General features: G+C 45.5%; 2 protein-coding genes across 3 annotated transcripts; one reads left to right on the top strand and one right to left on the bottom strand.

Annotated features, from left to right (window-relative positions):
* Nucleotides 1-4,619: 4,619 nt before the first annotated feature.
* Nucleotides 4,620-9,418, bottom strand: c9 (complement component 9). The gene is made up of 11 exons (XM_067258047.1): nucleotides 9,319-9,418; nucleotides 8,565-8,664; nucleotides 8,136-8,286; nucleotides 7,820-7,964; nucleotides 7,141-7,279; nucleotides 6,758-6,991; nucleotides 6,327-6,567; nucleotides 6,063-6,194; nucleotides 5,788-5,963; nucleotides 5,339-5,561; nucleotides 4,620-5,137 (listed from the first exon to the last, which is right to left on the bottom strand). Exons 1-11 carry the CDS (start codon nucleotides 9,405-9,407, stop codon nucleotides 4,980-4,982), a joined length of 1,788 nt encoding a protein of 595 aa, XP_067114148.1. The 5' UTR covers nucleotides 9,408-9,418; the 3' UTR covers nucleotides 4,620-4,979.
* A 7,246-nt stretch (nucleotides 9,419-16,664) lies between these two features.
* dab2 (DAB adaptor protein 2) lies at nucleotides 16,665-26,376 on the top strand. 2 transcript variants are annotated; one of them, XM_067258559.1, is made up of 15 exons: nucleotides 16,665-16,857; nucleotides 19,973-20,257; nucleotides 20,507-20,646; nucleotides 20,870-20,968; nucleotides 21,098-21,229; nucleotides 21,523-21,606; nucleotides 21,882-21,908; nucleotides 21,991-22,041; nucleotides 22,541-22,603; nucleotides 23,209-23,823; nucleotides 24,465-24,591; nucleotides 24,681-25,322; nucleotides 25,473-25,651; nucleotides 25,757-25,834; nucleotides 25,943-26,376. In XM_067258559.1, the coding sequence occupies exons 2-14, from the start codon at nucleotides 20,110-20,112 to the stop codon at nucleotides 25,826-25,828; spliced, it is 2,379 nt and encodes a 792-aa protein (XP_067114660.1). In that variant the 5' UTR covers nucleotides 16,665-16,857; nucleotides 19,973-20,109; the 3' UTR covers nucleotides 25,829-25,834; nucleotides 25,943-26,376. The 2 variants fall into 2 exon arrangements, with proteins under 2 accessions (XP_067114660.1, XP_067114661.1); XM_067258560.1 differs by lacking the exon at nucleotides 23,209-23,823.
* Nucleotides 26,377-26,541: the final 165 nt, after the last annotated feature.

The raw sequence follows: 26,541 nt of genomic DNA, 5'->3' as shown, positions 1-26,541 counted from the left end.
TGAATGGAGACTTAAGTAGCCATTACAAGTACTCCAAATGCTGTGTATATTAGCCAACATTGCTAAGCCTAAATATGTTTACTTTTACTTTTCAAACTTCATACAAAATAAATGTTACAGAGCTAAATGCGGGGATTGTTACATCCGCCAAAAACATGGGTGTGGGAGTCAATATAAGTATTCTCTCTACACTTTTAATAAAGAGAGGAAGTTCTCTACTTTACTTTTCATAAGAGGACTTGAATCCAATGATGGCGGCCATGTTGTTTTTTTTCTAGAGGGGGACAAGGGCCCTACAGCCTACTGAATGGTGAAGAAGTCGAGTGGCACTTCTGTCATGGAAATGTAAAACACACAATGGTGGAGTAGCACAATGTGCTGGCACTTCATTCACTCTGCTTCTCTGACACCTTTGGGGACGCAGTGGGGGTGAAGGGCCAGTCATTTACCACAGAGCAGCGGGAGTGCAGCAGAAAGCCCCCATTTTCTCTACTTTGCCGTCCAAGTACGAAATATCTCTGTGCTCCATGCTGGCAAAGAATTTGCTACGGCTCTGCATGTGAACTCTTTATGAAGCGATGTATATACAATTTGTACATTTGGCATATTTTTATTGAATACCTTGTAAACATTTTGTTTATTTACCAAACTTAATTTGGGCTTTCTTTTGATTGATTCTAAGTTGAGAAACTCTGACAGTTGCTAAATAAGTACGTCGTAAACACAAACTGGGCAGCAATTATTTTTTATTCTTGTGAGAAAGACTACCGTCATAACTACTTAATTCTATAGTAACAATACATGGTTCTGTAGCTAAACAACAAAATATTTTCAGCACTTTTGGTTAGCACATTTAAATGGACTGTCCTAAAAGAACACAGTGATATATAGTGTTCCAACAGCTTCCTGTGTTTTTGAAACTTAAAAATATGCAAACCTTGGAAGCTCTTTTAGCTTGTCAAACTGATGTGGCGAATGCATTTATGGGCCTTTGTTAGGAGCCACAAAAGAGGGTACTGCCGCTTTAAGAAAGGAGGCCTCTGCTCAGACCATTAATAATTGTAATGCCTCTTTATTATTGCTTGGGATAATGAAGGAATGAAAGTCATATGGGGCCCCCAAAACCATACTTTCCCCAGAAATGTTTTCAATTAACTTTTGGCACCAGTGGCAAATAGGCAAGTTGTTTTTTCCCATGCTGAAACAGGATAGAGTCAATAGGGGCTTTCGCTGCAGGGACCAGAACTTCATTAAAATAGCCTCATCATAACTCACAGGCCTAACCCCCCCCCATCCCCTTCACACACGCATGCACGCACACACAAACCACCCCTATATCATCTGAGTAAGTTGAAGCGAAGGCTGACTACTAGACTTACTTTACATGAAGTTAGCATTCAGCGAAGAGAGTGTCACTGCTGACAAGATTGATATTTTTTCAAGCTGAAAGCTTTGACCACTATGTCGACAGACCATATTTTTTTCCCATTGTGTAATTAAAATAAGTTGGCGACAGTTTGGTTTAGTGCAAGTTTGTCATGCAAATAGAGGTTATAAAACTTCATTGGCTTCACATGTCTCCTGTTATAAAAGTACATTCCTCAGTGTTCCTCTGAAAAAAAGATTTGTCTACATTTTAAGATAAAAGTTTGGGTTGCCTTCTCCCTTCTTGACTAACGGTGGTCACTAATGCATGTAGGTTACTCCCTTTCTCTTCTAAGCCCCAGTCCAACTTCCCAGAAAAGTTGTTCAAATTCCAAGCTGCCACATTGATTCTGTCACGTCAAGCCTTCTCTTGAGATCAGCCAGCCTTACAGCCTTCCAATCAGATCGCTTTCCTCCCTGTGCTTCTGAGGAACCATGTGAGATGGACAGAAAGACACGGCGGAAGAAAATGTGCTCGGATTTCCCGTCGCAAACCTTCAGCCTGTTTTCAAATCGTAATTAAGTTCGCTCTCTCTTCAGGTGTGTTTGCTCATGAGTGAAAGTACTACTTTACTCTGGTACGTTTTCACCGGCAACCTGCTGTCCATCAGCTATACCAATAGACTTGAGAGTCTCTCAGAGTTCGACCGAAGAATAAACAAACTCACCCACAAAATGGTTGAGTGCTCAGTAAACCTCAGCGACTAAATCAGATAGGTGTGTATGTTTGTGTGTGTGTGAAAGTGTGAGAGAGGGGAAGGGGGGGACCAGTTCACCCCAGGCTTCTGGAAAGGTGAGAGGGGGTCGTAGCGGGGGAGGGGTTGATTTATCATGGTTAAGGGCCTTGGGGGAAGGGTTCGGGAGGGGGAGGGGGGTAGAATGTTGTTCAGTTCAGTCCTCCCTGAGTGATGAGGCAGACACAGAGCACCCCAGCCAATCAGATAACTTCTCCCTATCTGGGAAGGCTGGATGGGAGCCCGGCAGTGGGCTGATCTGATTGGCTCCTGACATTCCCTACAGCCGCCCAGCCGGAGGGGGACTGGAAGGGGGGGGGGGGGGGGGGGGGGGGGGGAGTAACTTTTGAAAGGAGCGAGGGAAGCGTAGGTTTGGAGAAGAGGAGAAGGAGGAAGAAAACACAAAACATCGCTGACACGGAGCATAACTTCATTTCCACGGTGCTGGGACAGCTGTGGGGAGTAATCTGCCGTAGCAGCCCTGGAAAACATCAATGGCTTCGTTGACCCCAGGGGGGGGGGGGGCACTCCAACTGTGTCCAGCCGTTTAGAAGAGTGAGGGGGGCTCCTTTCACACCATTGAGGGACTTGTCTTAAAGAAATATCCCCCTTACCTCTCCTCCACCGATACTACAGGCTGTGTGTTTAGGTCCAATGAGACAACAATGGCTCACTTTCTGAGAGCAAACGAAAGAATGAGTGGCCCTCACTACTTGATCAGTGAGCTGCAGTGGTAGAGTGGGTTCAATAAAATATATAATACTCAAGTACCAGATTCAAATAAGATTAGGAACTTTGAATTTGGTTCAGGACAATCTGTAAAAATATGTATTGAATGTATTATTCATATACAATCTTGTTCAGTGTTGTTTCTGTTTGAAAATGTTTTAAATGTGAGCCTTCTGTTACGTAGGCAATGAAACTTAATTCTGGAAACTTCCGAGCACCTTTTTTAAACGGTTCACATGTATTTATCTAAAAGATCCTTCACATCCAGGAGAAAATCTGAAAAACAACGCCTCTCCCAAAAAAAAGCTTGCAACTCCTCGAACCCTTTCCTTACTTTCACACTTTGAACATCTCAAAGACAAACGTTCTCTCCTCTGCCATCCTCACCGATAGATAAACAACACAAGTAAACAGAGAACCAGGCAGTCTATTGACGGCGAGAGGTTCATTATTTCGAGCTAACCGTTTTGTTGTAGGGTGGAGTGGGAACAAAACATTTTAGCCTAAGATAATGGGGTGAAGGCTGAAGCATGGGTCAGAGTGAATAGCCTCTCCCTAGGGCTCAATAGAGACCCAAAGCTTTACTTCATTATCCTGACATCCTGAAGACTAGAGGCCACCACCCCCAGCGGCTCGCTCTTAGGTATTCATCCATCACACATTCCTCCCCCCCCTCCAACCTTGCTCTCGGCCCTCTGCGCCCTCTCTTAGGGGAGGGTGGGGGTGGGGGTAAGGGGGGGGATGTTGGTCTGCCATCCAGGGGGGAAAGAAAAGCAGAAAATGTCGGCGTGTCAGAGGGGAAGCGCATCATAGCCACACGTCCGTGCGGGCTTTTCCTGAGCGTGCGCGTCGTGGTCTTTTTTCGAACTGCGTCGCCACGCACGGGGTCCTGAGACGGGTCTGCAGACACGTCTCCGCACACGTCCAATCGTGCATGTACACTCTGCCTGTTTTTACGAGCTTGGCTCAGGCACAGATCAAACATGCAGTGTTGATGGTAAATGACTAAATGAAGCTACTTTAAATCTAAGAGCAAACACGCAAATCAAAGCCAGCTGAGCTGAGCAAACATCAGTTCAGCCACCACTTTTCCCTCCTTTGTCAGTGCAGGTCTCAGGGTATTATCCCTTGTGGTAACAGATTAAAACAGGGAACTGTAGTACTTCAGACAAAAGTTTGTCTGAACAGATTCAGATAAACGTACAGTTTTTTTTTACTCTTGGGTTTACACATATCCAAACTCCAGACTGTGTCAAATTATCTAACTAACATTACACAAGACATGAGCAAAATGTTATCCAAGCCTGATTTTCCGTGAAGAGAAAAAGTCTGGTTGAACTCTATCCAGTGAAGAGTTCTAAGATATCTTATTTCATTTTTTTTTTTTACTGGATCACCGCAGATAAAGCCAAGCTGCATGTCACTTCCAAACCTCATAGCACCTACACTTTCTCCTCAAACTCTCTACATTCTCTCTTTCACAAACACACACACACACACGCGCACACAAACACACGCTCTTTTCCTCAACCACCATCGTTCTGTCTCTGCCTGTTGTGTCAGTTCTTCCTCTATCCAGTCCTCATGACAAGCTTCAGCTCATCTGGTTCTTATTTTCCCAGCGTAGCCTGCAGGAATGTGTCCGTGTTTTTAAAGATGAGTTATTAGCCCGTCAGTGCAAACTTTACCCAACACTGCTTTAAGTGGACTGGAGAGTGGATAGACTCACAATGAAAGGAGGCAAATACTATTTTATTAAGACTGTATAGTTCATTATCTAATACAGTGACACGTCTTGACAGATACGGATTCTCCACATCAGGTAACGGACTTGACCCCATTGAAAAGTACTGGTTCATCGGTGTGGCTATCTTTCATACTTTTTCAGTCGAATGAAAAGTTCCAACTTCCAAATCATTTCATTTTACCACAGCAATGCTATCGTAGCCACAGTAAGGGATGATTCCCTCCAAAAAGCACACCATTTTGATGTATGGAATGTGAAGTTGTTTTAGGAACGTAACGCTTTACATGTGTCCAAAGTCTAAAAAGTGAAATCCCAAACAGTGTCGTGTGTCTGTGTACTCAGATTTAGCAGTAATCGTCAGAACTTGGGTTTCCCCTGCAGGTCGCGCCAGAGAGGTTGCCTTTCGTGCAGAGGCGGGATCTTTGCCGTCTTCCTCCACTGCAATTGGACCAGGCTGACCAACAGGCCCAGTTCCCCTGTTCAGTCACAGATGACGGCCGGCCTTCATATGGAAAAGGAGCTTATTACAAATACCATTCCCACGCATAATGATCAACAAGGTCAATGTCAAATGAAACTTTTGAATCCAAAGTAAAAGTATTCTAAAAGGAAGAGGCTGCTCTCACATAAAGTGCTTCCTCGCTAAACGCGCCACATCTTTTGAAAACGCGGACCGTCGTCCGACAGCGACGATATTACTCACGCTTCTCGGACTTGAGTGTCTGGCATGCCGTTCCTTCGAACTCAGGGGAGCACAGGCACGAGCAACTGCCGTCTATGAGAATCACGCTGCCCCCGTTGTGACAGGGCTGGCACTTGCAGACGTTGTACTCAGCCACGTAATCTTCTATGGCCTGCTTCAGGTTGGTCCTGAACGTGTTGACGTTAGGAAAACTGAGAGGAATGATGTTGTAGATGGGCTCCGGCTGTCAAGGAGAAACAGAAGAGAGACCGCTATGACTGATCTTTTCACGCTCTTTACTGGCTCGCATAACTTCGAATGAGCCCCAGTCTCACTGACGAGACTCAAATGATAATGTCCTGCTGTGAACCGTGATGATAACAATCATAACGATGAGCGAGGTCGTCAGTGCACTCGTTTCATGACAGGATGACATAGCTCAGTAGATTGACCCCAGCCGTCTCGCTCACCTCACTCTTGAGGAGAGCGGGGTTGTTGGCAATTGAGCGGGCCCATCCTCGAATAGTGTCCAGGTCAATCACTCCGTCTTTGTTGAGCTTGGCCCTCATGGCGGCTGCGGTGTCGGTGGTGCCGCCCCTGACTAAAGTCAACACCCTATCCACGGTTGCTTTCCCTTCAGTTGTATCTAAACACAGCAAAGGAGGGGTACCATGTGTGAGCATACACATACATCTCAATGGTTGAAGTGGGGAAAAACATTGATACAATAACCCAGGCAGCACACCTGTATCTTTTAGGTTGACTTTGTTGCAGTAATCCGGTTTGACGTGGACTTCTCCATCGATTCCGACGTTGGTGTTAAAGTCGGCACCGATGTCAATCTTGATGCAGTCCTGGACCTCTTTTTCTGTAATTTCTGCAAAGACAAGATGAAGCGAACAGGTGTGTCAACTTAGAAACACTCGATGTAAAACAGCTGTGACCAAGAGACTGTCCTCGGTTGTGAATTCTGAATAAAGGAAAATCTGACGTGGAGGCTTTGACATACTTTGCTCCTTGATGGCATCTTGATTCAGAACGTATACAAGTTCGTACTCTCCGCCCGAAACTCCATTCTTAGTGTAGTGAGTCCCATAGTCCTCTATGAAGGCAAAGTACATGCCCTTCTCGTACCCTAAAGGAAGCTGCATCACATCCTCAAGGAAGCGATCCGTGACCTGGAGGCCATGGGAGACCAACCTGTATTTACTTAACTCCACTCTCCCCTTCACTCGTATGAAGCTCTTTTTCTGATTGGACAGAAACAAAAAAGGATTTTCCAATGAGAACGTATACACATGAAGGATAATGCGCACGTGTCACCAGACACGATTCTATCTCGTAGACATTTTCGACGCCGAATCCGAAGTGATAAATGTTCACAAATCCACATTCCAGTTCTCCTTCTTTATCTTTATCTTTATTTCCCCCTCTGTTTACCTTGACTGTGGTGTACTCCGAAATCTCCTTGAGCAGATTCTTTCTAGAATAGTCCACATCAGCACTCAAGCCTCCTGACACCGTTGTGTTTGACTTCTTTTGGGATTTCTCCGAAGGGCTGAATTTCAGAGACCCACCTACTCCGATAGAAAACGTTGTGTCCTTTGTGATTTCATTGATCAGGGAGTGTGTGTCCTCGTAGATCTCCCGAGATGTAAGGTCTTCTGCACGAGTCTTGATAAGAAATTCAAAAGACCATTAATTCAGGCATGGATCATCGCTTTCAACCTAAACTCACAGGGCCTTGCGTTGTCACAACACATCCACCAAGAATACAGCTTAACCCTGAGTCCATTTAAGTAAATGAGTAAGTAGTGACTGACCTCGTAGTTGAGAGAAGCAATATTCCATGGCAGTCTGTCCAAATTCCCAGAAGTGGGATTCCTCACTTTCCCGCATTTCCCGTTAAAGAAATCGTTATTGAAAGGGTTGCTGCGAGGATCTGCTCCAAGGATGTTGATCCTGTCACAAAGATCAACCAAGCCATAAGCACTGTACTCTGTCTCTGTCTCTGTCTCTGTCTCTGTCTCTGTCTCTGTCTCTCTCTCTCTCTCTCTCTCTCTCTCTCTCTCTCTCTCTCTCTCTCTCTGTGTCTCTCTCTCTCTGTCTCTCTCTCTCTCTCTTTCTCTCTCTCTCCTTATGACTGTCTTCTCTCATCTATGGCCTTCTTGTTAGAGCTGGGAGGGTAGAAGAAGACATGTTGTCTAACAGCACAACACAAGAGTGCAGGGAGACGCAACCACACACACACACACACACACACACACACACACATACACACGCACACACACACAGAGAAGGTGTCTGATGTATAAATGTGTTCTCTTTTCCCCATCCTGTCGTCCTTCCTGCATGTGAGCATGTGACCAGCCACGTCCTCCGTCCTGCTTGTTTTGACGTGGGGGTTCTTTGCGCCACAGCGCCCCGAGAGGGAATCGAACCCAGGACCTTGTTGTCGTGAGACACTGTGCCGCCTATCAAATAGCAGTTAGAGGTCCTCACCCATATCCCGCCGTCCTGCCCTGCTCGTTGTTCTCCAGAGGCACCAATCCACAGGGAGGACGCGAGGGATTGTCGCAAGTCTCATCTGACATGTCGTCACAATCCAAGTCCCCATTACATACCAGAGCCTTCCTGACACAAAAACCTTCACGAAGTGCGCGCGCAAGAGAGAGAGAGAGGGGAGAGACAGTTAGTGCACGCAGAGAAAGAGAGAAAGAGAGGGAAACACGTTTGATTGATCGGATATTCGTCGGTCTGTGTGAAATGGACGAATGGACGTGAATGTTTTTTTGCATGACGTCGTGGGTATTTGTACCTGAATCGCACTGAAATTCACTATCCGAACACAGTTTGGGAGGTGGTGGATTGCAGGCTCCAGCAGGGGGGCATTCCCTGTCTTCACCTATGGACCCCTGGCAGGGCTGTCCTTTGAACTGGCCAAACACCTCCACTCCTCGGGAACGACGCTATAATAACAATTGGTAAATAAACACTGGTCGGCTCGCACACACACACACACACACGCACACATGCACACAAACGTTGTGTTGTCTTCTGTGTTTTCTGTGTTGTTACGTTACTTAGCAAACAGGAAAGTACAGTCCGGGGTGGACTCAGGAAGATTTGGGAAGATCTTTCCTCCAAGATGACACTGTGTTTGAAATAAAACCCCTTCTCTCTGAGCTATTGGGGTGATAATATCCTTTCTCTATCCTGAACAGCAGAGCTCTGGAGACGTGCTTACCTGTGATTTGGTGCAGGGGTCACATGTTGTCCATTCAGACCAGGAAGTCCACTTACAGTTAATTTCAGAAGGTTCCACTTCCCTTTTCATCCGCTTGGGCCTGGATGGGACAAACACACAAACACACACACAGGTACACAGACAGACACATCGTCACAGACATGCAGATACACAAACAGACAAATGCGGATACACACACACATATTACATTTACATTTAGTCATTTAGCAGACGCTCTTATCCAGAGCGACTTACAGTAAGTACAGGGACATTCCCCCGAGGCAAGTAGGGTGAAGTGCCTTGCCCAAGGACACAACGTCAGTTGGCATGACCGGGAATCGAACTGGCAACCTTCGGATTACTAGCCCGATTCCCTCACCGCTCAGCCAACTGACTCCACACACACACACACACACAGATACACATAGGCACCCACTTAGAAATGTATATTTTGGGTGCCCCAGTGGCTCACGCCATATAGGCTGGGGCCTCTCCGCGGGGGCCTAGGTTCGAATTCGGCACAGGTCCTCAAACTCATGTCATCCCCACTCTCTTTCACCCTTACATCCCCCCCCCTACACCATCTCTATCACAAAATAATAAAGGCAGAAATCCTACCTAAAAGATACCTTTCGAAAATAATGTAAATGCATATTTCAAATGAATAGCATGTGTGCGATTGTCTGTATTGAGCTTGTTTGAGGTGAGCTCGTCTGTCCTGTGGCAAACAGGACAGATGACGTGCAGCACATACGTGACGTGGTCCTCTCCGAGCACAGCCCCGATCAGACACGGAACGCAGACGCCAACCAGCACAGCCGAGAAGGTCTTCATCGTGAACATCCTGGTCGGAGAAGGATGAGCTATCCAGAGTCCACCGCTGCTTATGTAGTCCCACACACCCTGTTAATCATTTCAAACCTAGAGAGTAGACGTTGTGGAGCCATACTTGGAGGGTTTCCAGCAGAATGCGCAATCGAAGTCTAAGAAGAACTCAAAAGCCACTCAAAAGTGCATTTTACTATCCACAGGTGGTGATCAGACTTTAATATTTCCACACAGTACAAAACTGTAGTAATCAAAATAAGAATAATAAAAGATAAGAGAAATGTTGACCAAATACATGTCTTTATAGGACACAAACATTTAATTAGCATTCAATAATTACACTTTATACAGCCCATATTTGATCATTTTTGGAAAGAACTGGCTGGTTTGCACAACCCGTAAAACCAGAACAAGAACTTGTGACACTTCCAACAAGGTTACAAGACTATTACGTTTACTAAGAGTACTGAAGTCAGAACTTAGTACTGGCATAGAGAACCAATGCAAGTTCGTAGGCCTTAAGGTAGGTTCCTGATTACAAGGTATGTCTTTACTACACCACTAAAGTGGATTTGTACATGACAGGTGTCTGAATCTCTGCCACACCACAGACAGGATTGTTACTGATTACATGTGTCAGAGTTTGTTGGAGGGCGGAATGGCGGGATAGAAATAATCCCAAAAAATTCTGTCTGAAAGCAATATTGTTACAATACTAACATCATTTACACCATATAAATAATTTTACATAAATAAGGGATTTTGTTTAAAACTTGATAAACAAATACCTGTCGAGGCAGTTACGGGTAAAGCTAAATAAATATTGATAGAGGTAGTGTAGTTTCAGTTGCAACATCACGTTGTTTACAAATCTGAAGTCCATTGAAAATGATGGGGGATGTTTGTGTGCCACCCAGAGAAGATGAGAGCAAGGATGACCATCAGAAGGAACCATTCTTAGTTAGATTACATTTCAATTGTATTCATTTAGCAGACGCTTTTATCCAGTGACGTAGAAATAGAGCATGTAGACAGTGCAGCAGAAGATAACATATCAGAAGTGTATCGTTCTAAGCAGGCAGTCAAGAAACGAACAACATTTACTAGCCACATCGCAAAATACAGTCATCCAATTTCACATAAAAAAATTCACAACAGTGCAACAACCTCCTAATTACTTAACAACGCTACTACATCTCAATTATATAGTGCTTAGTACAGTGTAAGAAACATGTCATCAACATATCATGAGTGTTTAGTTCATAGTTCATCTTCATTTCTGAAGATGAACTATGAACATATGCATTCATGTTTTATTTATTTAATATTGTATACCAGCACCCACATTACCCTTGTAATCAAGGTGTGCACTCATTCTCTCTCAGGCTCCTTGAATCTGTTAACTACACATTGTGGTCTACTAGAACATGGTGACTATCAGGAGTCAGATGGCTGAGCGCTGAGGGAATCGGGCTAGTAATCCGAAGGTTGCCAGTTCGATTCCCGGTCATGCCAACTGACGTTGTGTCCTTGGGCAAGGCATTTCACCCTACTTGCCTCGGGGGAATGTCCCTGTACTTACTGTAAGTCGCTCTGGATAAGAGCGTCTACTAAATGTCTAAATGTATCAGTTTAATAGTCAGAATTATTAGATATTGGGTCACACCTCAACACAAAAAAAGACCTGTTAAGACACACAGTGGTCAAATTCTCTCTGAAGCATGAGGGTGTAATGATGCAGTTTATAAACCAAATTTAAAAAACAGCAGATAACATATTTTTGTTATTCAGTTAGGTGGACACTACATCATAGACCCAACAGTCACTGTATTTTAAGAAGGCTATTAGGACTCCTACAAGCTAGCCTCCTAGGAGGTCCTTTGGTTCCCTTGCACCCAGGACTAATCTCAAACCAAGGAGCCTGACTACTGCCATTGTTCGATACAGGACTGTCACTGATTCACAATATTGATTACAGTAAGAATATGAATGAGTAATAAGAATACATTAAAGGATAATCAGCTCAAATCCTTGATTTATCCCACAAGACACAGAGACAGACAGACGCGCACACACACGTACACACAACCTCACTGTTTGTTTAACAAGCTTGGCACAGGTACAAGGATCTCTAGTCATGCCTGCAGTGTTGACGGTAACTGACTCAATTTAAATCTGAGAGCAAACACGCAAATCAAAGCCAGCTGAGCTAGGCAAACACCACAGTTCAGTCTCAGATCTTCCCCCCTTTTGTCAGAGCAAATCTCTGAGCATCAGCTCTGTGGTAATCGCTTTGCTCACAGTACACAAACGGAAAGAGTCTGAAAATGTGGATCTGGTGCACCTCAGGTACAATCTCAAGTAAAGTCTTCAAGTTCAATCTCAAGTATGGTGTCAAATGATGAACATTGCACCAAAAGGCCCAAATAGTGTAGAGCAAAAACATGAGCCATATACTGATTGTGCCACAATCTCTTTCTCCCACTTTCGTTGTCCACCATCTTTCTGTTTCTGCTTATTTTGTCAGTTCTTCCTCTATCCAATCCTCATGACAAGCTTCAGCTCATCTGGTTCTTATTTCCCCTGCGTAGCCTGCAGGAATGTGTCCGTGTTTCAAAGATGAGTTAGTTGCCTGTCAATGCGTACCCAACACTGCTTTAGGTGGACTGGAGAGTGGGAGAGTCTCGGGCAGGGCTGTGTTGGGCCTTGCCAAGAAATCCACCCCCTGATAACTTTGACTAGGAAAGTGCCCACATGCCTGAAACCTGCTCTGGTTACTCATACTAGTCCCCTTAATATACAGTAAGAACCATTTGATGCTGGGATATACAGAACAGAAATTACAGGGGGTGCATTTCAAGGCAGGGCTGTTTTGGGGTTTATCTAGGGGCAAAACAGCGGTTACTCCAGCTAATCCATAGACCTTATTGTGAACAGTTTCATGTAACAATTTTTTCCTACTCGATTACACCCACTAATCATATCACGAACACGAGTCTCTCCATGAGTAGACCATGCTTACTTTTGCGAGGTGTTGAAAAGTACTATAGGGAAAGAGAAAAAATATGGATTTTTGATCATTGGGTAAATTGTCCTTCCATCTGGGCTTCTCAAATTAAACGAATGCGGTTCAAACTGTTAAAAATTAAATAATGATCCATGTCATTGCCTGCTCGGGGCGCATAACCATCACCAAGAATGTGAGTTAGTCAAATAGAGACGTAATCGAGGACAGATGTCCTTGACTGCTTTATGTTTTTAAAAACAGGCTTGATATTCTGCCATAAAGTTGTTTGGTGCTGTGCCTTCTACTAAATTTACGACATATTATGAGAAACAAACACATACCAAACACTATTAATGGGTCTGTTTACATGAACCCATTTCAATCTTTTCACAAAATTGTTTAATCTGGTTTCACTATAGCCTACAATGCAAAGTGAAGACTCCTGCAGTGCAGGTCCCTTTCAGTGGTCGACAAAAATCGTCATCGCGAGCTTCTCACTGTAAATCACGGGGACAACTTTCCTCAACGTACAATATCCCATCTCATTAAACATTTACCCATTGTAAGACAACCTTTTTTAAACTATCCCATTGTCTTCACACGGGGAAACTTTTATAATTTAAAGATATGTAGGTAGACAGTAGTACGTGTGTCCTCAGGTATATCAGACATATTTAACGTCAGCAGGTGGCGCCAGAGTTGATTCAGCGGTGTCCTAATGTGCCTGCCTCCACAACAGCTGGACCAGTTTGACCAACAGACCCAGTTCCCCTGCTGGATCACAGATGCTAACGCTGGGATTTGGGCATTCCCTTCTTTACCTCCTTTACTTGTAATGATTACAAGTACCGTTGCTGCACATAATGATCATCATGGTCAAGGTAAAGATTAACCTTTGAATCCGACATCTAAAACTGAGACAATGCAGTCTCTGTGATTTCTGCAGGTCCTAGCAGATTCAACCTGGTTTATAACAGACCATACTTAGAACACTGTAATGGTTGCCATTATGTGAAACAGCTGTGACCACTGGAGTTTCATAGATGGTTTGAGACAAAAAAAAATTAAGCATACAGCTCTGGAGGTGATTGAGAGACCACTGCACCTTTTTATTTCATAAAAAAAAACTTTGTATTTCATTTTTTAAATATTGTCCCATGATAGTATCTTGATCATCTTGTCGATCAGTTTGTAATATCCATCTACTGGCTGTTTCTTGCCAAAATCAGTCTCCTTTGAGTTCCAAGAGGAAGTGCAGTGTTCTTGTTGTATAGAAAAAGACCCTGCACATCCACAAATGATTCATCTGCCACCTGGAGGTCATAGGACCCAATGCTCTGTTTGCTCAGCTGTACTTTGCCCTGCACACACATGAAGCTCTTCTTCTGACCAAAACACACACAATAACTTGAGTTTTCTCTGTTGTGGGAGAGCCGGGATAATTTAAAACATAAAAAAAGACTAATCTGAAGTCAAAGGAAAATGTCAAAATGAAATGAAAGATGATGAACTATCGGTCCAAAGTTTTTGAAAAACTGTAATCTTTGCAGTTTAGATTTATTTATGCAGTTTAATGTGTGCATGTACTCTGAAAATAAAAGCGTACCACAAATAACCAGATTACAATCTCTTCATGGGGCCCAAAAGTTTTAGCACTGCCTCTGACTCCCACACACACTTCTAATGATTTAAAACACAGTGGAAACAATATGAATCCGAAATATGTAACTGAATCCAAAGCACACATAGGGGATCTGGAACAGATAATCACTGCATAAGTAACATGAGTATTTTTTAATCAACTTAGAAACACTTTATAAAACCAAGACTTGATCATATATTGTAACAGAGATTGTCAGTGTAACACATATGTCCACAAGATGGCAGCACCAAACCAATTTGAGATTTTTTCAGATTGCAGGGCTCTGCAGTGGAAATAGAAAATGTTTTACATGTTTGAATTTGACTGTTTTATTTAACACTATTCGGAAATCAATGCAAATGATCCAACACTGTTTCGTGAATGTGTAAATCGAGTCCATATCGCATGAAATTGAAGTGAAGCTTCACACAGAAAGCCTTTCTGTGTTCAGTTTGAGGTTTTCCTGTTCTTACCAGTCTCAAGAGAAAGAGGAGCAAGTCTCATACACATTCCTAATTCTCAAAAGAAACCACGATCCTTTTTCTTTTTTTGGGGGGGGGTCTGACTTAGCAAAAGTACATCTCCTTTTCCTCCGTAATACCCCTCTTGTCAATCTGGGGTGTGCCCTTGCTTGACCCCCTCCTCAGCTTGTGATAAGGGGCTTCCAGCAGGACTGAGGTACGGCCATCTGGTCAGGTCTCGCCTGGGACACACAAGTATGTGCTGAAGTCACAGCTTTTACAAGCATTTGCTGTTTCCTACCAGCCCACTCAGGAAACGAGGGGAGGCAAGGTGCTTGGTCAAAGTTTCTTTTGCTCTCCTGACTAGAAAGACTTCCTGTTATTTGGGAACGTCGGAGCAGGGAAATAGGACACACTCACTGTAGGAATTTTTGTGCAGTGGATCTGTTTGAATCTGTTACCATTGTAATCCTCTCATGACCTACCATTTGCATGTATTTCCCTGTCAGACATCGAGATCCCAATAATAGAATGTTCCTCCTGATAAGGAAAAGAAAATATATCGATATTTCTCACGTTGTTGTGACGTTCTTTTCAAATATCTTCAGTGTCTTTGAGCATTGCCTTACATGGCCCAAGAACAGAAAGATATCTTCGGAAGGCAACAGTAGGAGACAAACTCAGGACTCCTCCGAAAAAGATTCTCTTTTTAAGCTTATCTATTGCTTCTACTCTCTGGAACAGCCCAGGGTTAGAGGACGACTCTCTCTGCTAGGAAATAAGGAGAAGTTTTCTCTAGTGTACATCCTGTGCCAGGACTCACACCCCATAATGGGTCCCTTTGGGATTTGGGGTTTCCGGTCATATTAAGACACCCATAACTATCCTAGGCAGTGCTTTTAGTTTCCATGGGTGTCAAGTATAAGTGCTTAGAATCTGTGAAGCACGTTCGTTCTCGCTATCATGTCGTTGTGGACTGTGATAGTGAAATAGTTGCTACCTCCACTGACAGTGTAGTCATGTCTTATGTCAGTCGTTTGTGATCTTCCGCTATAGATGGTAGACGACTAATCGTTGCATTTAGTATTCACATTTAAAAAAAAACATAAGAGGAATGTTCTTTAGAAATTGGGAGTATCTATCTCTATGTGATTTTTGTCCTTGCGTCTGGTTAACAAACAAACAACCCTGTTATGTATGTACGTTAGTTCCATCAAACAAAGGCATGGAGCTGTTCACCAACACAGAGAGGTGAGGCCTGCATTCCACGAGTCAGAAGACAGAGAAAAAGGGAAAAGAGGCCCTTCCTTGGCTGGTCTGTGGTCCGATTTCAGGGCTCATCTCCAGATTTTCTCCGAAATAGCACTCTCTGTCAGCAGAACACAGGATGCGGAGCCTGGAAGGACAAACTATCCTCTGTCCAATGCTATCCTACGGCTCAGCTCAGATCCAGACCAGTCCGGCTATATTGAAGCAACATGCCAGTTACTGTATGTCTCATGTAGGCACATTCGGTCCTTAAAAATACACTACACACCCTGCCTCCTGCACCTCACCCCAAACACACACAACACACACACACACACATTCCGTAACAGAAAAACACCACGTCGACAACTTCTTTTCCTGCTGTCGTGGTGCCCTTAAAGGACAATAGCAGGACATGGGTTTGAACAGGGGCCATGAACTGAACCTCGTTTTTCTTATGAGAAATGCTGGCCTCAGCAGTCTTCGTGTGGCAGTTGAACTTCATTTTTGTTCCATAAATTGTGTGCATGTTGTTAAATAGGTGTGGAAAACATTTATGATAATCCTTTTTGTCTAACAATTATACGATTGTATTATTATTCAAATGTAAGAATTGTTTTGTTAGTTTCATGACTAACAAAAGTTTGATCTTGGTCCAAATATATTAGCGCTTCCAGTGTAAAGTTATGGTTTGTCGAAGTTTCAGAACAACAACAAACTTGACTAAACTGTCATGTAGAAGAATCAACAAGTTATTTTTCCACATAATAGGAAACATTGGTTGTTGGTGTCTCAGGGCCTCCCACAGACAGGGCCTTCCTGCTACACCTCCTGCAGCACAGGGGAGTGAGGGGTTAAATTTGGGAGGCAGCATTTGGACCTCTGTGCGGTGGGGGAGTCTCCTGTCCACGAAATCGCGGCACGCTCCGGGGCAAATCGTAGCGAAAACATTCCACATGATTCCATAACGAATTTAAATGCAAGATTTAAAGTTTAACTGTTATTGTGCCAGAACTAGTGCCAGAATTAGTGCAAAACCGAAAGACATTGAGCTGCTTCAAGACAACGTTTGAATATGAGGAATGCAGTCAAGAGCGCTTTATAACGGTAAGTAGCCGATTGCAAATTCCTTTACATCCAAACCATTGACCAAAATAATCGGTATAGTTTAGGCACTTTGTCATCGAATTAGTCACTTTGTCATCGAATGTGTTTATTGTTTGCTCAATAAATTAGGCGTTTTACTTCTTCTAAGTTCTTCACCCAAACCAATTCAAGCCACTGATTTTTCCACCAATTCCAGCTGTGTGCACGTCACTTAGGTAATTGTGGGAGGCCGCTATGTTTCTCAAGTGTTCTCACCGAGAAGCCTTTTTGTGAAAGTTAAACTTGGACCTAATTAAGTAGGCCATGATGATCTACATATTTAGATAGCCTTTATTGTATGGGCTTTGTTTCGCCCCTTAAGTTAAATGGTATTGGTGTAGCCTATACTCTGTAAAAAATGTATTGACGAAAATGCTTATGTTGATCAATAGTTCAAGACTTGCGCGCCCAGAGGGAATTAAGCTCGGTTATATATTAAAAAAAAACTACTTTCGAATCCACAGTTTCTGTAAAAATATTTCACCATGTCACAAACACTGACTTGAGTCATCCGTTGATTTCCTCCAGATGTTCTGAAGTTAACTTTTCCCGACCATGCACCGCCCAGTATTGTAACATTCTGTGTTCGCAGTTATTCTGCTGATACAGCATAAATCACGATACTTTTCACAAATTGTTTGCTGTGGGCTGCATAGTGTCACTTACGACACGGGATGTGTCAAATTGCCGGTGAAATATGACCGTCGAAAATGGATAGTTTACCCACAGTCTGTAGCTCACCTAGTGGTCATTTGAAATCTTTTATTTTTCATATACCTCTACATTTCCATTCCGCTGAGGTATATTCTCTTCTATTGAGAGGTTGGTTAACATGTAATCCTTATTAACAGGAATGGCCGATGGACTGACTGTTTACTACAGTTGCTGACACAACTTCTCAATGGGGGAAGTTCTTGGGGCACTTTTTTGGTTTCATTGCTAGTTACTGAACAACAAGGATCATGTGTTACTGCATATGACCCACCTGCTTTTTTCCCTCTCTCTTCACTTTCTAATAGCTATGCCCTTTCTCACCTACTGCACAACACACACAAACACAGGATGTGATTCAATCAATCTAGATGCTGTTTACAAGCCATTGCTTTGTTTTATCTGGCTATGATTCGCATACTATGAGCTTTAATGGTTTCCGATGTGTTGTCCAGCGTAGAAGACAGACTAAGAATAAGCAAGAGGAGAACTGTAGAAATAAATGCTCTAGGGAGGGTCGGACACCTGACCAGACCTTGAGCACTTGCCTTTGACCATTTTACCATCCAACTGCCGATGCTTATATCTTAATACACACCAAATACGTTATTTCTAGCAACACAGCTGCAGTGTGTTTTGTTATGAACCAATGTGGTTTTATGTGACCAAATTTTGCCAGTCATGCAAACCTGTTAACCAACATGGTTTCAGAGTGTAGGTTACTTCCCCCCCCCCCCCAAAAAAGTGCAGTTGCACAATCAGTAATCCATAGAGATCTTCGTGCTGGCACAATCCTGATAAACTGTCTGGCCTCTAACTCAGTCATCTGTTATCTTGTGTTCTGCCACTGTTTGTCTTAATGGATGTTCCAATGGCGCGGTTCAGAGACTGAGTGTCTGTACAGGCAGAACAAAACGATGTGTGATTAGATAACTCTGGATGAGATATTTGATGGTGGACAGTATATTACCGGACCTGAGAGAACCAGCATATTCTCCACAGCTGACGAACGTGTACTGCCTGCTTTGAGTGCCCCCCCCCCCACCCCCAGTGTCTCCTGTTATAGCCAGTCACCAGGTGTTTTGATATTCATCGTATGTGCTGTTTCGTTTATCTCGAGTTTTTGGAGGCAACAGCTGTGGTCCTGTTGGGTTCGCTCGCGTGATGTTGCCGTGTTTTGTCCTATATGTTGGACTGGATGCTCATCACGGGATCTCCCAGGTGCTTAGGGACAACTGGCTAGGGTAAGATTAACTTTGTTTAATAGCTTAACCTTTGGCCGCTCCCAGCCTTGGTTCTGCTGTGTCGTGGATTCTTGCCACTTTCCACGGAGACTGGCGAAGCATCTAGAGAGTCCCTGAAGGTAGTGTTTCTGTCGTTTTGGAGAGTGAATGGCTTGTTTGTTTTCGTCGTTGGGTTGACAGAATGGCAGGCTTGACTGTTTTTTGGTCATATGTGAGGTCAGATGTTGGTTTCATGGTGTTTACCGAGTTGCTTTGGGTTGTGGCCCCACTTCCTGTTCAATGTAGACATGACTCTAGACTGCAGTCTTTTCTTTTTTTCCAGTTTGTGGAGAAGGTTTTGTTGTAGACTGTATAGATCCTGTCAGTGTGGAATCCCTGTGTTCCTGTGGCACAGCTGAGAGGATTGTCACAGGGGACCACTCAGGAGACATTCGTTCACATAGCTACTCCTATCATAGTGCTGTGTGGTCTCCTTAGCATGAACTTTGAGAGACGGATCAGTGTTCAACAACAACAATCTGTCATTTACTGGAAGGACACTGGGCAGCTGGGTGGTCTGAGGTTATCCCCCCCTGCCCTCCTTCAGATGTAGAGATGGCATATGTGACTGGGAGGGTCACATGACCAAGGAGACAGCCTAGTGAGAACAGGCAGTTCCTGTATAGGGTTTGTAAAACAGTTGGTTGAACAGCTCTCCACCCCCCCCCCCCTCCTCAGGTGTTCTCTAATGTAATATTCAAGTCGAATAATTTGAAATGGTTTTAGCATCCCATAGCCTACATGGACTAAAAGACTGCAAGAGGACTGTGTGTCGCAGTGTGTGCCGTTAGTCTAAGAACGTTGAATCCGCACGGCGAGGCCTTTCAGCCGTGTGTGCCTGTACCGACTGGGGTCCTAATCCTATGTTTTTTGCAACGTTCACAAAAATCTCTCCAAGCAGCCGTTCGTAGGGCCGTTTTGAGCCGAGTAGACGAGTGCCTCGGAGGCGGTGCGAACCCTTTTCGCAACGTTTCTGTGGCGGAGGTAGAACATTCATTCGGCTCGACACGAACCCCGTTTCTCCCTGCACACCCTAAACTCTGTCCCTGTCATCTCTTCCTCCTCTCCCGTCACCGTTTCAGGCACAGAACCGAGCATGTGTGAGTGCTAATCCTCTCCGCTGAGTTGACCCCCCCCTCCCTCTCCCCTCAAACGTGGAGCCGCTGTTTGCCTTCCCCCCGCTGCCTGTCACGTGAGACTGCCCCTCCCCACCACCACCATGTCTGCGGAAGTGGAAAACGGCGTGTCCGTCCCGGCGGAGGCCGCCGCCCCCCCTGCGCCCGCCGGCACCCCGCCCCCGACCGGCACCCCCACCTCGCCTGCCACGGCGGCCACCAAAACCCCCTTCAAGAAGGAGAAGAAGAAAGGTAAGACGACGCAGGCGTCTCTCTCCGCACACACGCCGCCGCCGCACGACGACTTTGGCTTGTTTTTGAGTCTTTCGCACGTACCAAGACGTACGTTTCAAGTCGCTCGACGAATGACAAACCCTCGACGGCAGACGGAGTGACTCGGCTCAGCCGCGCGGTTACACCGACGCGTCCCTCTTCAAACCCAACGTGAATAAAATCATTCCGACCCACCGTCTCTTCCCTCTTCTCGTGTCTCCTGTCCAGCACCGGAGAAAACCGACGAATATCTGCTGGCCAGGTTTCAGGGTGACGGTGTGAGGTACAAGGCCAAGCTGATCGGCATCGATGACGTCCCGGAAGCCAGAGGGGACAAGATGAGCCAGGACTCCATGATGAAACTGAAGGTACCTGTCGTTGAGGTTGGCCCGTGAGTGACCGCCCTAACAGCTTTCACACACGTGGGGTTCACTGCACACGCTCATACACATCGCTCTGGTCATTCCTCTTGGTGTAGCTGGTTGTGTTGCACTTGACCACAAACCTTTCCCCAGTTAGCATGTCTGTGATTGCGCCCGGTGTGTGGTGTAGCTGATGTGTGTGTGTGTGTGTGTGTGTAACTCTCTCCAGGGCATGGCAATAGCTGCTCGTTCCCAGGGCAAGCACAAGCAGAGGATCTGGGTCAACATTTCCATGTCGGGCATAAAGATCATCGATGAGAAAACAGGAGTAAGCTTTTTTTTCCTGGCCAAATGGGTCGGAGAATTATACAGCCTTTAGCGACACGGGTCAAAGATGCAGTCCTGAGGCCTGAGTTTTTTTTTGTTGCCATCGAAACGCGTGTCCTTTCTCCGCCAGGTGATCGAACACGAGCACGTGGTGAATAAGATCTCCTTCATTGCCAGAGACGTCACCGACAACAGGGCGTTTGGATACGTTTGCGGTGCCGAAGGACAGCACCAGTTCTTTGCCATCAAGACCGGCCAACAGGTGACAGCCACGCGCAAAGGGAGTCAGGTGGCTGAGCGGTTAGGGAATTGGGCTAGTAATCCGAAGGTTGCTGGTTCGATTCCTGGCTGTGCCAAATGACGTTGTGTCCTTGGGCAAGGCACTTCACCCTACTTGCCTCGGGGGGGGGAATGTCCCTGTACTTACTGTAAGTCGCTCTGGATAAGAGCGTCTGCTAAATGACTAAACGTAAATGTAAGCCGTACGGCGACACGCAGTGGGACCAGTGGACCCTTCCAGGATTAACTGCCGACCGCTTCTGTTCCCTGTCCTAGGCCGAGCCCCTGGTCATTGACCTGAAGGACCTCTTCCAGGTCATCTTCAACACCAGGAAGAAAGAGGCCGACGCCACACAGAAGGTGACTTGGGAAGTGGGGAGGACAGCTGTGTTGTTCGTAAGCCTCTATTGCTCCTTGTAGCGCTCAGGACAATAATACCCATTGTAACTTGTGAGCTGGAGCGTCGAATACACTACGTCTTTATATTATGAAATGGGCTCGACGTTGCCCCCTGGTGCTCCTCAGTGGTAGCGCAACAGAAGATGTGCCTTCAAGGCGACTGCTACGATACATAATGAATTGTTCAGGAAAGCATATGAAATGCTGTTCACCGGTCCACATTTCTGTTTCGACAGGGTGAAGGCAATAATGCAGTAGTTGAGGTAAGTATCTCGAGACACCTTTACAATAACGGTTTTGCTCATGGTTAAACTATATCTGACCCCTTGGCGATAATGTTTTCAGAACGGCAGTGGTTCCTTGCTCGGTGCTGACGGCCAGACGAACGCAGCCAAAGTAAGCGTTCCTGATCACTAAAGTGTATATAATACGGATATGAAAAGTCCAGCACGACTCAAATATTAAACCTAGAAGTTGAACATGAACTTGGTTGACCATCTCATCTCGAAAGAAACGTGTCCACAAGCATGGGCCTTCCAATCCCAGTCGATGCGTAATTGGTGCTCTCAAACCTGACTAGGATGTGGGTACGCTCGTACTGTCACACAATTGAAAGACGACTTAAAAGATCATCGGATTGATATAAACACACCAAACAGTCATTTCAGTCTCTTCTTCGTTTTTTACTACTCAGACTAGGTTAGGGAGTCGGGCTATTAATCAGAAGGTTGTTGGTTCGATTCCCGGCCACGCCAAATGACGTTGTGTCCTTGGGCAAGGCACTTTACCCTACTTGCCTCGGGGAGAATGTCCCTGTACTTACTGTAAGTCGCTCTGGATAAGAGCGTCTGCTAAATGACTAAATGTACTTACCCCTCTCTCGTCTCTCGTTCAGCCGGTGGAGCAGCTGGACTTGTTTGGGGACATGTCCACCCCACCGGACCTCCACTCCCCCACAGTAAGTGTCCAGCTTAGCGTCTCTGTCTGGTCCCTCTGTGTCACAGAGGCAGGACAGTCACACAGAGGTGCATTGTGACACACACGGTGGAGATCCGGTAGAACAGGGTGTCGGTTCTAACAGGGATTTCAGATTTTTCCATCTGTGGTGGTGAGAACTATCAGGTGTGGGTCTCGACATGCTTCGGTGTCAGGTGCGCTATTGTTCCAAGAAAAGCTAGCAGGGTGTGGCCTGTTGTCAAGGAAGTCTTGCATTAGGGTATAAAGTCTCTTTAAACCCCTGTTATGACTTCCTTTCCTGCATCACTTCACTGGCTCATTACATTTGTCAATCATAGCACACGTCATTTAATAGGAATCTCAAACTCAACTCGACTAAATTGTACAATGATGGCATCATTACAATCACCTTTTTGGATTTGAATGCTCTAAATTTGAGTTTTGGAGTCCTGGTTCAATGTCCTGTGTTCAATGATCCATCCTGTTTCCTCATAAATCATTACTTTTCTCCCATGTCAATTGATTCATTGTGTTCCATGTCGAACAGCACTGATTATTGTATCTCTCTTCTTCTTCTTCTCCTCCTCCACCTCTCTTGTTAACCAGGAGACTAATGACATTCTGTTGCTGGATTTGTCTGCTGAATTTGACAGCAATCAGAACTGTATCAAGGGGAATCCCTTTGTCAGTGGTCCTAACCCTTGGGCCGCCCCCCAGACAGAGAACCCCTTCTCCTCCACGTTTGGCTTCTTTCCAACCCCAGACACTGACCCTTTCAGAGATGATCCCCTTTCCAACCCCCCCACCCAATCAGCACCACTCGATTCTCTGATCTCACCCAAACCCTCCAATCACAGCCAAGAAACCCTCTCTCACCTCGTTAATAAGCAGCTGGCGAAGGGCGGTCTGAACGGAGAGTCTGACCAGCTCGGTCAGCAGTTGAATTGCCTGTCCAACAAGACCATGATCCTAGCGCTCAGTAACGGCCAGTGGCCACTAGGGGGCATGAGGCCACAGGAGGAGAAGATTGCTGTGGAGGAAAACGGCAATTTTGGACTGGTCCTCTCAACCCAAAACCCTTTCCTCGGGGGGGCTGTGAAAAGCACAGACCCGCCTAACGATGCGAGCCCGCCGCCCCCCGGGTCTCGCGGGAAGGATTCAGTTGTAATCAGCCCGCCTCCACAGAGCAATAAGACCGGACGAGGTCGAAGAAGCGCCAAGGTGAAGCGCCGGACGAGCCTTGTGATGTTGCATGCCTGGGAATGAGTGGATTCTTGTTTGCACAGCTTCCCCAGCCTTGATTGGTTTGCTTAACCGTCTCCCTTTCCTCGCACTGGGAATTTTTGTAGTGTAGCGTCCACTGGTTTTTGTTTTTTTTACTGGGTTGCCACTGACCGGTCGTAGGCTCGTATGTGAGGAAGATTGACGCTTGCAGGATGACTGAGTCAGTGTGTGTGTGTGTGTGTGTGTGGTGGTTATTTTCACTAACTCGTCTGGATTTCTATACAGCATAACTACACTTGTGCACTTCTGCCTGTCTAACCCTGCTTGTCACCAGTCGGTGTATCACCCCTGTCTAACTTTGTTCTGTTTGCCATCACAATGATGCTTTTTTGTTGTTGTCTAACATTCATGCTTCAGTAAATAAGGTAAGTAATCCCATTGAGTCTTTGTCAGGCATACAAGATTTGTATATATATTACAGTAATTTAAGTTATTTCTACTAAGATTTCTAGGATCTATTCAAATGTTTTATCCCTATTCTCTCCCTTCCTTTTGAATAATAGGAAGGGAGCTCTAATAGTAATATTAGAGCAGAGGTATAATATGATTCATGCTTAAATCTGACTCTCCATGAACAGTCTCCTGCCAACGACCTGTTTGGGACGGACCTTTTTGCCTCTCCCAGTCAGCCTGAAACACCGTGTGACCCATCGGGTCTCTTCAACAGCCCCCCGGTCAACACCAACAACTCCATAGCAGCACTAGGCAAGACTAAAACCCATTCCTACATCTAATGAGCCCTGCCGCGTCCAACCCATTGGATAACATTCTAACTTGTATACACTGTCTTGTAGGCAATCTGAACCTGGGTCAACCTACAGCCCCATCACCTTGGGGGGCTCCTGCCCCTGTACCATCTATGTTCTCCATCCCAGGGGGGATGCCTCAAGTACCACACCCAGGTCCCCAGGCCTGCTTCCCCCAGCCATCAGCCTTTGGGGCCCTGCCTATACCACCTCAAGCCTGGGGCCAGCCTGGGCAAGCCCGTTTCGGAGCTCCACCTGTCACCCAGCCCCAAGCCTGGGGCCAGCCTCCACCTCCAGTCCACATGGGTGCGCCTGGTTGGGGCCAGCCCCCTATGGTCAACCCCTTCCAGCCCGGCCCTTTCCCCATGATGGGCGGGCAGCAGGGGCCCCCGAGGCCCCCGCCCCGGCCCCCTGTCAAGGAAGCGCCCCCCAAGGTGGAGAACAGTGCCTTCACAGCCCTGGACCCCCTGGGAGAGAGGGAAAAGAAGAGCGGGAAGGACATGTTCAAGGACTTCCAGCTGGCCAAGCCCCCTGCCATCCCCGCCCGGAAGGGGGAGCCCCCGGGATCTACGCCGAGCACCAATGGGGACGGAGCATTCGCCCAGTACTTTTCCAGCAAGGTGGGGCTGCCTCAGGACGTCGCGGATTACGACGACTTTGACATCAACCAACTGTCACCTGCCAACAACGGTAAAGTCCCAACGACGCTCCTATAAATAGAAGTATTTGAGTGAATATCAGTGGGGGTTGAAAAGTTTTTTTTTTTTGACTTGTGGTGAGATATTATCGGGATCCTGTACTAGAATCATTCCGTCCTCCATTTTGTTCCTCCCACTTAAGAGGCTCCAAAACCTGCCCCACGGCAGTCTGCTCCCATGGCTCCCTCTGCTGCCCCTGTTCCAACCAGCAACCTGGGCCTCCTGGATTCGGCCTTCTCCCCAGCCCCAGCCTCAGGGAACAATAACTTTGATGATGCATTTGGGCCTCCCAACCTCTTTGGAGCACCCCCCCTGACTATGGTATGTACAAACCAAACCACATATCGTAGTGCTCCACGTTCTGAACCTTTTTTTAACGTAAATGTTTTCTTAACCCCCCCCCCTTTCTGTTCCTCAAACGAACAGGCGGCTCCCGTGGGCCAAATGTCTGGCGCTTCAGATCCCTTTGCAGACCCCTTTGGAAACCCTTTTGCCTAATACCACGTGAGTCGTTCACTTCCAAATGCCTTCTGATTCACTGTTACGATGAGACTCATGTTCAATGTTGGTGTAAGGGATAACCGATACTTAAAAATGAATCTCTCTCAACAGATTTGGTGTGCACCCGAGAAGAAGCCGAGATCTACAACATCTAATGGTCACGATCACCTGAAAGGGCTCCTACAACCAGCACAAGACAATCCAGATTATCTAAACTTTCAACCCTCATCTGTCAACTTCTTAACTGCCTTCTAATGTTAACCTACTTAGGAGAACATACTTTATTCTATTGTTTCCCTGTCCTCACTCATTCTTGAGATAATTTTTTGTTCTACCCAATCAATACTTTTCAGACTTTTTTTGTAAATCCGAATTAAATGTAAAGAGGGAGGGGTAAACGGAATGTAAAAAAACAAAAAATGTAAACTTTTCTAAGAAATGTAAGTCCTCCTGATTTAGCTTAACACATTTAAAAGGGATCAAATTGGAATTGATGAAATGTTGGAGATATTGACACTTGTATTAAACGGAAAATAATGAAATTATTTCAATGTTGTCCTGGATTTCTCTGAATATTTCACTTCTCAGGAAAATACTTTTGGGTTTCGATGGAGCCATTTCAGCCACAAAGACGCTTCATGAATGTGATCACCCGAGAATTTGTTCACTGTCTCTTTCATGGATGTAGGCCTACAAAAGTTAACTCGTTA

The sequence above is a fragment of the Osmerus mordax genome, chromosome 20, assembly GCF_038355195.1.
Source record: "Osmerus mordax isolate fOsmMor3 chromosome 20, fOsmMor3.pri, whole genome shotgun sequence".
NCBI classification, from domain to species: domain Eukaryota; kingdom Metazoa; phylum Chordata; class Actinopteri; order Osmeriformes; family Osmeridae; genus Osmerus; species Osmerus mordax.
Note: the sequence above shows the minus strand (reverse complement) of the source record. Positions and strands in the feature narration are given on the sequence as shown.